The sequence below is a fragment of the Bubalus bubalis genome, chromosome 21 (assembly GCF_019923935.1).
Source record: "Bubalus bubalis isolate 160015118507 breed Murrah chromosome 21, NDDB_SH_1, whole genome shotgun sequence".
Taxonomy (NCBI): Eukaryota; Metazoa; Chordata; class Mammalia; order Artiodactyla; family Bovidae; genus Bubalus; species Bubalus bubalis.
The window spans coordinates 14,450,953-14,467,761 of NC_059177.1; the positions used below are offsets into that span (position 1 = coordinate 14,450,953).

Consider the following 16,809-nt stretch of genomic DNA (forward strand, 5'->3'; position numbering starts at 1 on the left):
ATAAATACCAGGTTTGTAAACATATTTGGAAATCAGAAAGCAAATGTAAGTGTAAAGAGTTAATTTGAAAACAGGAAATTGGATCTGAACCCCCAGATTAGAGCAACAAAACCCGAGGTAGGAGCAAGAATAGTGAGATGAAGTATAAGCAAATTATTCTGTTTTTGCTATGGATAATGAGAGAAATACAGATTTATCTCTTAGTATTAATAATTTAATGGAAACTACCTTCATCAATAAGGCTTAGGCTTTGCTGCAGATAACAGTGCCTTCATGTCACAGGATTTCTTTTTCTTTCATATAAAAGAAGTTCAGAGGGAGGCTCTGCAGTGCTGGTATAACCCTTCTGTCCTCAAAGGTCCAGGCTTCTCCGGTCCTTCAGTTCCACCACACTCATGCTTTTTGTCCTCAAAGGCAGCTCATGTTCTCAGAAGGCTACTGAAGTTCCAGCTGTCATGTCCAAATTCCAGGCTCTAGAAAGGCAGCCTTTAGAAAAGCCTCACCACATCACTGCTTAAATCTCAGTGACCAGAACTTAACATTCTTGGTCACACCTTGCTATAAGGGAGGCTAAGAAATGAGTCTTCCCAGGTCTTTGATACTAAGGAAAGCGGAGAGTGTGGGTGGCTGGGAAACCACTGGCATCATAAGATGTCATATTTTAGCAACAGAATGTGGACCTTTCAAATCAGTGTTTCCTTCTCTTTCATATCATGACCCCCCACAAGAAAATGATACTGTTTGCATAGCTCAAAGGGTGAATGGTGATGGTAACTCAGAGTTGGAGGCCACCCTGCACATTGCTTGGCACCCTCTATTTCCAACACTTGAAGAAAGTTCTGCCCTAAATCATTACCAAAAAAAAAAAAATCTGGCAGCACATAGTCTATAAAACAAAAAACAGATAACTAATGAAACCTCAAGAGAGCAGAACCACCAGGAGGCAGGACAAAAGTAAGATCATGTCTGACGTGCTCCTGTTTGAAGACAAAGTCTCTGAATGGGTCACAAGGAAAGCTTTAGTGATGTTCTCTGTCTCAGGAAGTTTCAAAGCAAAGTACTCCAGGGAGTGGAAGTTGGGAAGAGGAGGACAATTTAGAGAAAAGAGAGTTATACAGAGGAATTATTTAATCAGTGAGACCAGAGGGTCAGAGGCAGCATGGGTGTGGCTGTGGCCACTGGGTCCAGACTCTGTGTTAGAAAGCCAGGTCTAATACTTACTGTGTGATGTAGGTTCAGTTATTTAACCCCTCTGTGCCTTAGGTTTCCCCTTCTGGAAAATGGGGATGATAATAATTTCTACTCTTAGGGCTTTTAGGAGGTTTAAATGCATCAGTGGAAATAAATACTTGAAGATGGTAGCATCTGTAAATATTTGCCATTATTATTGCTTCTGTTTGTTATCATTATAAAAAGTACAGCTGGATACATTATAAAAAGTGTGTATGTGTTAGTCACTCAATCACGTCTGACTCTTTGCAACCCCGTAGACTAGCCTGCCAGGCTCCTCTGTCCATGGAATTCTCCAGGCAAGAATACTGGAGTGGGTAGCCATTCCCTTCTCCAGAGGATCTTCCCAACCCAGAAACTGAACCTGCATTTCCTACATTGCAGGCAGATTCTTTACCATCTGATCCACCAGGGAAGCAGCTCCTTCAAACCCAATAAAAGCCAGATGGTTCAAAGATAGAATGTTAAGAATGAAGCCATAAAAGTGCTGGAAGTAAATTTTGCTGGTTAAATTAATAATCTTGAGATGGGGAAGGCCATCCTAAGCATGACACAAAGACTTAAGATTATAAAGAAAATGATCAAGGGAGAGAGTAAGTGGTACAGACTTCTAGTTGCAAAACAAATGAGTCACAGTATGAGATGTACAATGTGGGCAGTATAGTAAATAATTATGTAGTCTCTTTGGTTGGTTACAGATTCTAACTAGATCTATCCTGGTGTTCATTTTGAAATATATAGAAATATTGAATTACTATGTTGTGTAACAGGAACTAACATAGTGTCGTAGTTCAGTTATATTTCAAAAACAAACGCATAGAACAAGAGATCAGATTTGTGGTTACTAAAGGGGTCAAGGGAAGGGGGAGCTGGATGAAGGCTGTTAAAACTGCCTTCCAGTTATAAGATAAATAAGTACTGTACTTATTTATGTACAACATGAATGATGTGTATAAATACATAAATATTGTACAACATGATGAATTAACCCTGCTGCACGTATGGACGTGAGTCTGAGTGAACTCCCGGAGTTGGTGATGGACAGCGAGGCCTGGTGTGCTGCAATTCATGGGGTCGTAAAGAGTCGGACATGACTGAGCGACTAAACTGAACTGAACTAATGTTATATATGGAAGTTGTTAAGAGAGCAAGTCCTAAGAGTTTTCATCACATGGAAACAGTTTTTCTCTTTAATTTTTTGTCAATGTGAGATGATGAGCGTTCACTAAACTTATTGTGATCATCATTTCAGTGGTATATGTAGGTCAGATCAATATGCTGTACACTTTAAATACATACAGTAACCCTGGTGGAAAAAAACTTGACTACCTGAAAATTAAACTTTATATAGGCATTCTTGCTGTAACACAATAATACTTGCTTCTGAAAAACTTACTGTTCTGCAAAATTGGACACTAAAAATAACAGGAGTTATGCAACTTTGTAGCCAGAACACTAATGAAAGCCATACATTGGGAGATAACAATAGTAGGGTGGTCATCTTTTTATTTGGAGAAGGCAATGGCACCCCACTCCAGTACTCTTGCCTGGAAAATCCCATGGACGGAGGAGCCTGGAAGGCTGCAGTCCATGGGGTCGCTGAGAGTTGGACACGACTGAGTGACTTCACTTTCACTTTTCACTCTCATGCATTGGAGAAGGAAATGGCAACCCACTCCAGTGTTCTTGCCTGGAGAATCCCAGGGATGGGGGAGCCTGGTGGGCTGCCGTCTATGGGGTTGCACAGAGTCGGACACGACCGAAGCGACTTAGCAGCAGCATCTTTTTATTAAAAAAAAAAAAAAAAGGTAAGCACTCCCTGGCAGTTCAGTGGTTAGGACTTTGTGATTTCACTGCAGGGGATGCAGGTTTGATTCCTGTTTGGGGAACTAAGATCCCACATGCCACGTACCCAAAAAAAAAATAGAGTGAAATACAGATAACATCAAGTTTACCGTTTTAGCCATCAGTAAGTGTACAGTTCTTTGGTGTTAGGTGCGTTCACTTTGTTGCACACACATCACCTCCATAAATTACCTCAACTTTATCATCTTCTGCAAATGAAACTGTACCCATTAAACACCCATTCCCTGTTCCCCTCTCCCTCCATCCCCTGCCAATCACCTTACTACAGTCTGTCTCTATGAATCTGAATCTAACAGCCTCCTCTAACAGGATTCATAGAGTTTCAGCTCTTTTGTGACTGGCTTACTTTGGTTGGCATATAATCCATACTTTAATATATGTCAGAATTTTCTTCTTTTTTAAGGCTGAATAATATTCCAATGTTATTGCAACTCCACATTTTGTTACCTGTTTATCCACCGGTGGACACTTGGGTTGCTTCTACTTTTTGGCTGTTGTAATAATGCCACTGTGAACACAGTGTACAAATATCTGGTCAAGTCCCTGCTTTCCCTTCTTTTGGGTATACACCCAGAAATGGAACTGCTAGATTGTATGGTAATTTGATCCAGTTTCCCTGGTAGCTCAGATGGTAAAGAATCTGCCTGCAATTCAGGAGACCCAGGTTCGATCCCTGGGTCAGGAAGACCCCCTGGAGAAGGAAATGGCAACCCACTCCAGTATTCTTGCCTGGAAAATTCCATGGGTAGAGGAGCTTGGTGGGCTACAGTCCATGGGGTCCCAAAGAATTGAGCACGACTGAGCAACTAACACACGCATGGTAATTTTGTTTAACTTTTCAAAGAACCTGGCTATGCATGTTTTTAGCTTTATCAGATATGTACTATAAACATGCTTATGTATTTTGCATTCCAGATTTTTTGGATTCCTCTCTTATATTTAATCCCATGTGGGAGGTTACTGGTTTGAGGGTCATGACAGAATTTTGCTTCTCCAAACATGCTGTCAAACTGTTTACTCCAAGTGTTGTTCCAATTTCCACCAGCTCCATCTGTCTAAATACTAATTCAGCTGTGAGCACATTAATTACAATCACAATGACACTGGCTATTTTCATGTAAAAAATTTTCCTCTGATGATTTAATAATTGTATGTAATATATACACTTTAAAGAGGAAATATCTAGAAAATTGGAATACCAAAGTGTTTTTTTTTTTAAATTTCTTAATATGTGCTCAGTCACTCAGTTGTGTTTGACTCTGTGGCCCCGTGGACTGTAGCCCGCCAGGCTCCTCTGTCCATGGAAATTTTCCAGGCACAAATACTGGAGTAGTTGCCATTTCCTGCTCCAGGGAATCTTCCCAACCCAGGGACTGAACCTGTCTCTTGGATCTTCTGCATTGACAGCAGATTCTTTACCACTGGTGCCACCTGGGAAACCTAGTTAAAACAAATTCAAATGAATAGTAATCCACCCCCCGCCACCCCTTCCCATTTTTTGAGCATTTTCTTGGAGGTTTATCTCTTAAAATTAATTTTTTCTTTTAAGATAAAATTTCTGTGCAGTTCTAGCTTTATGTCTTTGTGTTAGAATTAGTCTAACCTGGGATGTGCTATCATCTGTTTTTGTGGATTTCTATGCCAAGCCTGTTGGAGTCACTATTTCTGCAGAGCACTGCAGTTAGTTTTGACGTCCTGGGGCCTCCATAGCAGGGTCCTTCTGGCTTCGCTCTGTCCCGCCTCTTCCCGCCCTCTGCTTGCACAACGCTCTGGCGTGCCTGAGTGGACGGGGCCACATTCAGTTGCACAAGGCGGCACTTTAACCTCGCATCAGAGACCCTGCCTGTCAAGGCGGCCGCTGGGCGGCTCAGCCATCTCTGCTTGTGCTCTTGTCACAGGAGCTGGTGTCCTGTGTGATCAAGCAACAGCTCAGAACCTAACACCCCATCTGCATGGAATTGAACCGGGGTCATTGTCTGTCCTTTTTCTCAGAAAGAGCTGCTTCTGGGGGCAGGTAAGGCCATGGTCCTTCCAGTGTCAGGTTTTGTTTCTGTCTCCAAATCCTAGTTTCTTTGGCCGTTTCTTTCTGCTCCTGTGCGGGTGTCTCTGCTTGTCCTTCCCCACTCCTGGAGACCCAGGTTACTGCCCACAGCGAGGCAGCAAGGATAAGAAGAGAAGTCTGGCGCTTGTCCCCGTCCCTGTGGGGCTGTAATGTGAGCGGGGGTATGTGTCAGGGGGTGAGCTCAGGATGGGGGCCCAGGAGAGGATCGGGGGTCCTGGCGTCCAGTCCCAATACTGCTCAGCAACGAGACCCCGCCCAGTTTGCTGCACTTCCGGCAGGGCCTCAGTGTCCCCTTCTGTAAGCAGAAAAGATGGGAGCGGCTGGATCAGCTCTGGGGCGGAGTCTGTGTCTGGTGAAAGCAGGGAGAGGGCAGGTGTGTGGGAGGGGCTGGGGCGGGGGAAGGACCTTTCCCTGTTGGACTGTTGGAATGTTGAGCCACATTTATCTGTTTGTTTTTTTTTTAAAGAAAGCAAATTTAGTTAATTATAATCACAAGGGACTGTCAGCCCTCAAGTGTTGATGGGCAAGACCCCCTTGAAGGACTTGCTGTAGAAGCCAGCTCCCGGGTCCCAGCCTTGTAGCTCCTTTCGCAGGAGGTCCGAGGTGGAGCCACAGAAGCATCTACGGAGCCCAGTACAGAAGCGCAGGGTGTGGCCTGCCCCAGGGCACCAGCACCCCGGGCTCAGTTCTCGGGAGGGTCCCCCAGTTCTGCTGAAATGCCCACAAATAAGTGAAGGCGGAAGAAATGCTCTTGTGCAGGTTCCTTCCATAGGGGATCCTCTCAGGGGGCCACAGAGAGTGGCAGTGAGTCGTGTGTGGATTAGAGTTGGAGGGACCGGGTGATTGCCGTGTGCAGTGGGCTCAGCCCCTTCCTAGCCCCTTGAATTCCTCCTATAACCTTCGGACCCTGGTTTCCTGGTTTGCAAATGTGTTCCTGATCTTCATGCTGCACTGCCCGCTGGTTTCTGAGAGTAAGTGAAATGTAGGAATAGATACCAGCGGTTTGCATCGTTCAGCAAAATGTTTACTGAGCCCTTGCTGGTTACCAGGCAGGGTTCTGGGTCAACAGTGGACCATGTCAGCCTCCGGGATGGCTCCTGGTGTGCGGGCCATGCACACTGGGTCTCGCGTCTGTTACAGGCAGCTCTGGGATGTTCAGCTGCCTCCTCAGCCTCCCTGTGTGCAGCATCCTCTTCTATTAAATGAAGTGGTTGAGCCAGTAAGTTTTAGTTCTAAAGGTCCCTCTGTAGTTAGTGAAACCACATCTTTCATGGCATTCTAGGGAGTAATTACTAACACTGAGTTCCTTAGGTAAGGCTCTAAACTATGTAACCCCACGATAGAGAAGAACTTTCCAGAAGGATATATGACAGGTACCAGTTGCAAAGTGTCACATGTGTCCCCAACACCAGTATGGCCTGTGAGTCTCTGAACCCATGCCCTTTATTCCCAATAACTCAAGGAAAAGGCTTTGTTTCCAAGTCTGTACAGAATGACTTGTGAGTGGCTCACTAGGCCAGCGGTCTTGGGAAAACTTTAGAACATGGCTCTGGGTTTGCTGTCACTGCTGAGGTTCATGGGTGATGAGAGGGGCTTGCTGCCCCTTCCAGAAGCTCCTCAAGCACAAACTGGGGTCATGTTCTTTGGCTGTCACCTTTGGTGTAGCCTAGAACTTTCTCCCGAGGCCCATACTGAGGCACCAGGATGGAAAGTCCCAACATGCAAACTGGAGGCACTCACACATGTTTGATCTGACTCTCAGGTATTTTACAGAATTCTAAACTATCGTCCCACATTTGATAATCAGGGCATCTCATGTGAAAAACAGATCCCTGGCCTCTCAGAAGAAATTGGCATTTCCAGGTGCTAAGAGGCCTCCTCTGTGGAGGAGGGATACGCTGGGTGTGGTGGCCCAGAGACTTTTTGGGTAGAAAGAGAGCTTTTGTGCAACCTGATGCCTTTGTTCTACAGATGGAGGGACAAAGACCCAGATAAACCATGAGGTGACTTTTGGGTGTCATGGCACAGTTGGGGACAGGGCCGTGGCTGGGAGCCTGGTTTCCACACTCTTGGAGCAGCGCCTGCTGCACCCCGGGCCTCCGGTGCGGCCAGCAGGTGGCAGCCGTGGCCCTGCTGGCCAGCCTGCCTCGGGTCCTGGCTTTCCTCCTTCCTCCCATCCTGTGCCCTTCTGTTCCTCTCTTGTTTTGATTTTGCCAGACATTTCTCTGGCCAGGCCTTTCCTCTTTGTCCAGCACTGTGCTCTCTGCCCCATTTTATCCTTGCCTCTCCCCCACACCTCTGTTTTCTTTAGGCTCTCTGGAGCCTGGGGGAGTGTTCAGGAGGCTGTCTTCCACTTCCTTGCAGCTCTCTCTTCTCCTGGCCCCAGCGCCCTCTGTGCCAGGGTGTGGGCAGAAGGCCCAGAAATCCCCCTGGACCTTTCCTCCCCCTCGCATCTGGGGGCAGCCACCACTCAGAGTCTATAACTGTGTGCTTTTAGACATGCTGACTTTTTCTGAGGCCAGAGATCTGTATTTTTACATGAGAGTCTCTGATTTTTAAACATTGAACACTAATTTAGAGCCACAGGCTCTGCTGTAAGATGTCGGCATCCTCTGGGGTCCCAAGTAAGTTTCATAAACCTGGCATGTGACCCATGGTGATGGTGGCTTAGTTGCTAAGTTGTGTCTGATTCTTTGAGACCCCGTGAACTGTAGCCCACCAGGCTCCTCTGTCCATGAGATTTTCCACACAAGGATACTGGAGTGGGTTGCCATTTCCTCCTCCAGGGGATCTTCCCAACCCAGGGATCAAACCCATGTCTTCTGCATCTCCAGCATTGGCAGGTGGATTTGTTGCCATGAGCCACAGGGAAGCTTTGCATCAGTGCAAATGCTTAGAAGGAGGTGCCTCCTTCTAGCCCCTCTCTGGGGTTATGGATCTAACCCAAGGCAGGTGTAGAGGGGACACAGCTGAACCTGTAGCCCCTGCCATCAGGACCCTCTCCCACCTCCCACAGCCCTCATCCTTGGACAGGAGGATCCACTTCAAACCTTATGCTGTGGAGATACCTAGGAAGGGTTATTGTTCTGAAGAGGTGAAGAGCACTCTCATGTTCTGCTCCCAGAAAAAGAGTTAGTCACTCAGTCGGGTCTGACTCTTTAGGACCCCTTGGAATGTAGCCCACCAGGCAGATGGTACTCTAAGAATGGTGGACGTTAGATCAGATCAGCGTTTGCTGAGTGGTTGAAGGGACATTTGTTCCCCCATGGGACTTTACTCCTTGCTGATTAAGACCTTGGGTGATACAGAGTGAGCTTAAAAAGACCTTGGCACTACAGGGCTCCACCTCCCCCGTACTGAAGGCTAGACTCGCCACCCATTGCCGATTCTCCCTCCCTTTGTTCCATGATTGATCCAGTGCTTCCTGAGTACTTTCTGTTGCTGAGCACGATGCTGAGGGCTGGATTGCATGTTAAGGGGGTAATTCAGAGCTCCTCCTGAGGGCCTCAGTGATAGTAGAGGAGAGACTTAGAAAATGTGTGTAACATTGTCCTGAAATAATCTAAATACATAGCCAGAGGCGAGAGGTCAAGGGAAGCCTGATATGAGGCGACATTTGAGTGATATTTTAGGATGGAGTTTGCTGGCAGGGAAGGGCCTTCCAGATAGCTAGACCAGCTGGTGTCAAAACCAATATTTGTGATATGTTTGGAGAATGGTGCAAAGTTAACGTGGCTTCACAAGGGATATTGGAGAAATGGCATTAATAAGGTAGATGTGTGTTTCTTTCTCTCTTGAAAATCCAAATGGAAGATGGCCCAGGAGTGCTCCCTGCCAGCTTGTCCCTGGCACCCAGGGTTGCTCTGGTAACCCCCTAGGTGCTGCCTTTACTTTCACAGTTGAAGGTGACTCGAGTACCAGCCCCATCTCTGCATTTGGACAGTTGGATAGGGTCTGACTTGGAAGTGCTGTTTGCATCCTGTTAACCAGGCATATAGACAGACTTCACTGCAAGGAAAGCTGGAAAATGTAGTTTTTAGCTGTGTGGCTGTGTGCCCATCCTTACCTTGGAGGTTACATTCCTGCAAGAAAGAAGCAGAAATTTGATACTGGGAAGGAGTCAGTAGACTCTGCCCTAGGAAGGTACTGGCTGAATCATGAATCACTTTATAGGGAGTGGGGAGGTTTTTAAAGCAGAGCAATACTGTGATTTAAAAAGTATCTTTCATGGGACTTCCCTGTCAGTCCAGTAGTTAAGAGTCCACACTTCCAATGCAGGGGATGCAGGTTCGATCCCTGGTCGGGGAACTAGGTCCCACATGCCACACGACATGGCCAAAAAAAAAAAAAAGAAAATGTGTCTGTTGCAGATGGGGCCAGCAAGCATAGGGCTGCTGTGACTGATGAAGGGAAGGATGTTGAGGGTGAGTCCACCTGACTGCCTGGATAAACCTGGCCTTTGGATGGTTTGACCAACTGAGGGTCAGTGGATGCCAGGCTGCTGTTGCTGTAGATCTTCTGGAATCCATAGATGGACCTGTCAGGGTCTGGGTTCAATCAGGAAGTGGATGTCCTTCATCTGAGACTTCCCCAGGACTGCATATTGTAGCTTGTTTTTTTTAATCATTTATTTTTAATTGGAGTATAACTGCTTTACAATGTTGTGTTAGTTTCTGCTCTATAACAACGTGAATCAGACATGTGTATATGTATATCCCCTCCCTGCTGAGTGTCCCTCCCACCCTTCTTATAGCTGGTTAACAGTGTGGTTGGAGCTGTGGAGAAATGAGGCCTGTAGAGAGCTTGATGTTTCCTTTCCTCCAGGCGGGGCTAGCAGTGCCCTTTCACACACTGACCTTTAGTAAGCACCACGGGGCTTCCTCCTGGGGCTTCCCTGGGAGCTCAGTGGTAAAGAATCTGCCTTCAGTTCAGGAGATGCGGGTTCAATCCCTGGGCCGGGAAGATCCCCTGGAGGAGGAAATGGCAAACCCGCTCCAGTATCCTTGCCTGAAAAATCCCATGGACAGAGGAGCCTGGTGGGCTGCAACCCAAAGGGTCTTGAAGAACTGTGCACAACTGAGTGACTAAACACACACACACACCAGCACCAAGAGAGAGGGCGGGTCTGTTGACAAGCTGCTTCAGTTCCTGGCTCTCCTTCCTGCACTCTGGATGGGAAAATGATCCTGACACTTCCCTGATTTGTCAGTGTGTCGAGCTGAACATCTCTACTTAACATGCTTGTGAAATCTTTACCTGTTTAGAACAAAAACTTCCTGTTGAGAAGAGCCTGGGAATCCTCCAGCATTTGTAGGGCACCTGCTGGGAGAGGGGAGGCAGATGGAAGAGGGAAGGATATAGTTTACAGTCAGATGGCCGAGGCTTCTCACACACGATCTGCTGCTTATTTAACTGTGTGACCTTGACCTACAAGGTACTCCACAGCGTCTGTGAATCTGCTTTCTCACATATAAGTCAGAGCAAATATTATCTACGTCTCAGGTTGCTGGGAGGACGCACTGAAGGCTCCTGGCTGGGTGCTTGGCACTGTGAAAGCATTCCTGGGGAATTCTCGAAGGCTCTCATGTTTACACAACCTGAGGCCTCAGATGTGTCTTCTCCACATGGCAGAGGTGGTGTCTCCCTTCTTGGGAGGTTCTTGGGGCACCTGGCCCTGCACCCAAGGTCACAGAGATCTCCCTGGGTGGTCTTTATCATCCCTTCCTAATTCTCTGGGCCTGCCAGGCAGCTATGAGACTTGCTGAAGTTTATATGGCAAGTCACATTATGGAAAAGTCAAATATACAGAATGTTTTTCAAAAGGCTTTTTGGCACAGCCTCACCTTTGATACTTTATCTCCTGGTTGTCATATGCTTTAAGGAAAACGATACCTCCTGGGCATGAGGACCCACACTGTAAATATGTTGACCTTCAGCCCTGAGAACGCGGAAGGACAGGGGAGTCTCAGGGTCCGAGCAGCTGCCAGGGTGCTCACAAGTGACCCGGTATTCTTAGAAGGGATTTAATTTTTATTTCTTGTTGGAGTCCGTTGCCTTGCCCACCACCAAGTGGCTGTGACACCAGAAGATTCTAGCCCCTTGTGTGGGGACATCGTGCAGGAATGTGTTGGTACCCTGCCCAACCTCCTGCAGCCAGGCTGGCTCAACATTTGTGCAGCAGGTCTGTGTTTAGTCAAGAGCTGCCATCGGTCAGATGTCAGCCCTCCTTGGCCCCGAATCCCCTCAGCTAGATGGTGGTCATTTTATGGCTCTGAGGCCTCCCCTGGAGATGAGGTTGGTGGGAACTTACTCCCACTTGATTGCAAGATGGGCAAGTAGTTCCTTAGTTAGGAGCCCATCTGGAGCTTTTAGAGGGGGTTTTGTCACTAGTGGGAGATGGTAAAGAAATATGAGACATCTGCCTTGAGGGTGGGCTGTTGTCTGTGGCCAAGGAGAAGGGAAGTAACATCACTCAGTTCTCCGCAGACCTTTGCAGGGTGGCGGAGCAGCTCCGGCCTGGTGGGGGCTGGCTGAAATGCCAAGTGTGCTAGCCGTGACATTTCCCACATGAGGCAGAGAATCCAGAGTGTTCACGTGTTCCCTCTCCAGTCCCCAGAGCTCCAAGTAAAATTCGAAATGTCTTCACTTTCCACTTATAACTCTTTCCCCAGCACTTGAAACACCATGCGGACTTTTTGAGTCACAATGTCCTTCTACAGTGAAGCTTTGCATGTTGACTTAAGTAACAAGGGGTAAGCATGGGATGGTGGGAGATTTGAGGGGCTAGCAAGTGCCTTCCATGGGCTCCTGCCCAAGAAGGGGTGAAGTTGCCCACTGAACACTCTTGTTTACCTACGATTCTATGCCTTTTTTTTTGGTCTGCTGCATGGCCTTCCTGTTAAACAAGAAGATGCTATGTCTATGGTGTAACCTTTCTTCTGGGCACAGGTGTCCACATTCTCCCTGAGGAAGACAGATTAATTCAGCTTGGTGAGCTCAAAACACCATCCTGTCGAGAAGAGGTGGTATTCAAACTGTGCCTTGACGGAGGGGTACCTATTGGTTTAGTGGCTGGAATCCCCATGAGAATATAAGACTTACAGAGGCAAGAGTGTGACTCTTGTGTTTATGTCGTGTCTCCTGTGACTGTGGGGCTCAGGATATAGTTGGATGATGATGGATGGATGGAAGGAAGGAAATGTCTGAGGATAAACAGGTGAATGAATGAATTAAATGAAGGCCAAAGTCTTACCTATGTAGGGACATGGCTTGAATGGTAAAATAGTGGCAGGAAGGAATTTGGCATATTGCTGAACTTATAACTGGTTTGACCTAAGTGTAGGGTGATTGAGAGAGAATGGCCAGAGAAGGTTGGGAAGAAAGCCCAAATGACGAAGGCACAAAAATTTTGGCTTTACTTCACAGAAAGTGGGCAGCTAACCAGCAGGAGCTATTTCAGGTAGGTCTGGCAACAAACATGCCTAACTCTAAGTTTCAAGAGTAGAATTTAAATTGGAGAAAGATCTCTGACGTGGCCCGATCTGGCCTCTCTGTGCTGCACGTAAGTAGCCCAAGACTCTGGCTACAAGTGCCAGGGGTAGGTGGCTAGCGGCAGCAAGGCCATGACCAGGTCCTGGCTCTCATCTGTCCGTCTTCTTCCCTCCAGACGTGTGCAACAGCACCGACCTTCCGGAAGTCGAGATCATCAGCCTGCTGGAGGAGCAGCTGCCCCATTACAAGCTAAGAGCCGACACCATCTACGGTTATGACCACGACGACTGGCTTCACACCCCTCTCATTTCTCCAGATGTCAACATTGACCTCACGACCGAGCAGATTGAGGAGACGCTGAAGTACTTCCGTGAGTGATTCCCCATTCTTGGAATGCCCTGTCCACCCTGCTTAGCCACGGGCGCACATGTGTGTGTGTCCTGGCTACTGTGTCTTCTAGCCTGCTGTATGTGGAAAGTTCTTGCAGAAATGTGGCTGTGGGGTTTAGCCCCATAAAAGGCCTCACTTGACGTTGAGTCTTCTGGAGAGAAATGTTGGAGTAGTGGGAACAAGTATGAGTTTTCATTTGAACCAGCTTTCTCTTAACCATGCAGAAGATTAGAAGATGCTCCCATTTCCCTCCTTACCAGAAGTACCATGTGAGTCCTTAGCAGCTTGTATCAGGGAGGAGCTTTTCTGCATTTAAAACCCAAAGTATTGGAAACCTCAAGACTGCTCAGTGTTTATAAGACATAACACGACATGCCAAGGCTGCTGATTTGTGCGTGAAAGTCCACTCAGCTGGTTAGTTGGGAGAGGCAAGATGTTGCTGCAACAGCAGACTGGTCCTGCTGTGGGCTGCAGAGCTGACGCCTGGTAGGGTGAGCAGTATACTAGGTGGGACTTTCTTCAGTGTGTTTGTGATGACAAGGGCGTGAAACATGATTTTGCAGACTTGAAAAATATACGATAATTTAAAAAATTCACACCAATGATATTTTTTTTCTTTTTAAACTGACGTATAGTTGATTTACAACATACCAGTAATATTTCTGATGTTCATTCAGAGCATCAAAAGAGGTAGTTTTGATGTAATTTTTCTCTTTAGAAATTCATGGCAGCTTTGTAAGATTGGTGAGACCAGTTCTCTTTTGTTTTGACACTCATGACTTAAAATTCAAGTTGATTTGAATCTAGTCTAAAGTAGTGTGACATTATTTACGTATCCATGTATCATCATATCACCTTTTTTAAAAAAAAAAAAAAATACAACAATCCTGTTTCTACTTAGCGATAACTAGGTTCACAAGCAGCTTATTGTGTATCTGTAAAGTTTTCTATAATTATTTTCTCTAATACAAACCAATTTCCAATATTCTTGAACTTGGGAAATCATTAATAATTAACAAGTGAGAGCTCGTAAGTTTCTCCTTTAGCATGTATCTAGGCTGTTTTCACGTTTTATCTATTAGATATTAATAAGAAAGGAATTTTGTTTAAATTGGCCTGTGTTTTAATACTTAGTGTAAATCCTGCAGTCTCTCTGTGAGCACTGCAGATAATCAGTTTCGATAGGAGTAAAAATAGAATGATCTACACCAGGGCAGTATGAAGTACATTAGAGTTGCACTAATGTCCAGGTTGATGCTTTAGAACTTCTAGTATATCTTGTAGCCTAGAGGAGGCCCGTTACAAGTCACTTTTGTTGACTCATGGTACGGGTACACCCAAGCAGATGTGGTATTGTGGAAAACCGGGTCCTGGGTGACCTCTTAGGTAGGTTTTGTATTTGTTTGCTTCAGACTGCTTCACAGTAGAATTATTTTTCTAGAAATCCCTGCCTGTTACTTACTCTTCTTTAACAGACTCTCCTATGATTTTATAGGATCCTGCTTAGCCATTTCTGCTGAGGGAGGCTCCTCGGTCCCTCACATACACACTGATTAATCACTTACAATCACAGTGTGATTGGAACACCACCCAAGGGTAACACTTCACTGTTGTCAGAGACCTTTCATAAGAATGGCCTCTTCTCATCCCTGTAAAATGTCTATAGTTTGTTTGGGCCAGGCTGATTTTATTACCAAGGAAATTCAAGTGTGAAAGGCTCATTGTATTTATTCAATAGCACTGATCTATAGCTTCTAAAATTCTTTTCAGTAGACTTGAACAGACGTTGTGACTTGTTATTATTTGTTTTACTTCTAGTGATATATGTAAAGGAGAGAGAGAAAAAAGCATCCTGGTGGAGTCTGGCAGTGCATAACACAAATTATAATAAAACTACAAGAACCGAAAATATATGTTGACCAGATATTCTGAAAATTTTTAGAGCATGGTTGCATTTAAGTCTTACTTTAACTCTACATTTTCTTCTGTGGTACATGTGATGAGGGTAAAGTGGGTATTTGCTAAATACCAGTTAATTGAATGATCAAGCATTAACTTTTAAATACAGCACCCATAGAGCAGGGCTTTCAAACTGAGGTCCTAGATCTTCCCAACCCAGGGATCGAACCCAGGTCTCCTGCATTGCTGGCAGATTCTTTACTGTCTGAGCCACCAGGGAAGCCCAAGGTCCTAGAACCACCCTCTAAGGCATCTATACAGAGAAATTGGGGGTTCTATTAACTTGTAAAGGAAAAAAAATTTACATCCTTAATTTCATAAATGTCTAACTGAAATGCAGCGTTTACTTTCATTATAAACATGGAAAACAAAGTGGTATTACTAAGACCTGTGACTTAGTCACCAGTAGAAATCACAAATATTTTCATGTCATGCTACAGAAGAAGCAGATACGGAAGAAATAAGATCTTTACTCATCTCTGGTTTGAAATTACTTTCATTATTAGATGTGCTGATCTTGTTATTTAATGTGCATTGATGAAGCACTTTTATCGCAGACCTTTTCTCGAGGTTTTAATAACTGCATTATAATACAGTTGCTTTCTTTATAGTCCTTTGTATCTTGTGTCTTTAAATCTTTATGCTGAGGAGGGGCCTGTGAGTCTTGCTGAGCCAGAGGTCCGTGGAAGCACAGGTTAAGAGCCCTGCTCTGTACTTGGTATCCTTTCTGGATTTCACCTGTGTGTTTACATGTGTAACCCAGGAGATGCCATGGTTCACACCACTGTGACTCACCCATGTGTTTTTCTTTGTTTTTTTTTTTATTTTTAATTGGAGGATAATTACTTTACAATATTATGATGGTTTCTGCCATCACCAGCGTAAGACAACATAAACTGTCGGTTAATTTTAGATTTATTTTCTGCATCAGTCAGGGCAGTGGGTGGGAATCAGGGTAAGGGGTTCTCCAGGGGGTTCTGATACAGTCCCCAGGTGAGACTCCCTGGATAATAGGCTCACCTACACCATTGCTTCAGAGATCAGAGCGGACACCTTGGGTGTCAGAAGGTGGGCTAATACTCATCTCCTTTGCCCACATGTCATCCCTCAAAGGAGACAAGCCATGCTTCGTTTTTTAAATCTGGCCCTTGCCTGGCTTGTTAAGGAGGGGCAAGAAGGCTTTGGGTATCCACCTTTCCCTGGTGGTAGAATGATCTTTCCAGATGGATTTCAACAGTCCAGTGGATGTTCACCCCTGTCCCTCACCTCTGAGGGACACACAAAGTGAAAACGTCCTACACAGCAAATCAACCCATAAACATGGGACAGTTAAGATTCAGTGGTCCAGCAAGAAGAAAGGATAGTCTTACTAGCGTGCCAGGCACAGTTTTTTAATGCTTTACAGATATCTCAGTTACTTCCCACAGGGACCACTAAATAAAAAACTCCCACCGTCCCCCATACTACTGATGAGGACACTGAGGCCCAGGGAAGTTAAGTTTGCTCCAAATCACACAGCTAGTAAGGTGGGGTCCTTTTTTTCCCATTTTATTTATTTTTTAATTGAAGGATAATTGTTTTACAGAATTTTGTTTTCTTCTGTCAAATATCAACATGAATCAGTCACAGGTATACATATGTCATGATGGGAGTCTGAGTTTCCAACCTGGATTGTCTGGTCTAACTTTATGTCTTAATTAATCCTTCTCTCAGAGAAGCTAAATAAGAAAAAAATTCAGTTTAAGAATAAAGTTCATTTAGTAAACATGAAAAATGCGAACCCTGTTTTAGAATATGTCGGTAGCTTATTT

At 45.4% G+C, this 16,809-nt stretch overlaps 1 protein-coding gene across 8 annotated transcripts in view; it reads left to right on the plus strand.

The window, feature by feature from the left end:
* The window catches only part of TRAK1 (trafficking kinesin protein 1), a 100,844-nt gene that overhangs the window by 14,119 nt on the left and 69,916 nt on the right, over positions 1-16,809 (plus strand). For 7 of the 8 annotated variants that reach the window (XM_025272072.3, XM_025272076.2, XM_025272065.3 and 4 more), the window contains exon 2: positions 12,825-13,019. Coding sequence is in view for 3 of the 8 variants with exons in the window: in XM_025272065.3 (XP_025127850.1) it covers positions 12,825-13,019 (195 nt within the window). In the remaining 5 variants the exon portion in view is untranslated. Of the gene's footprint in view, positions 1-4,910; positions 5,111-12,824; positions 13,020-16,809 lie in introns of those variants that run through there. The other variant, XM_025272070.3, reaches the window with a different exon arrangement.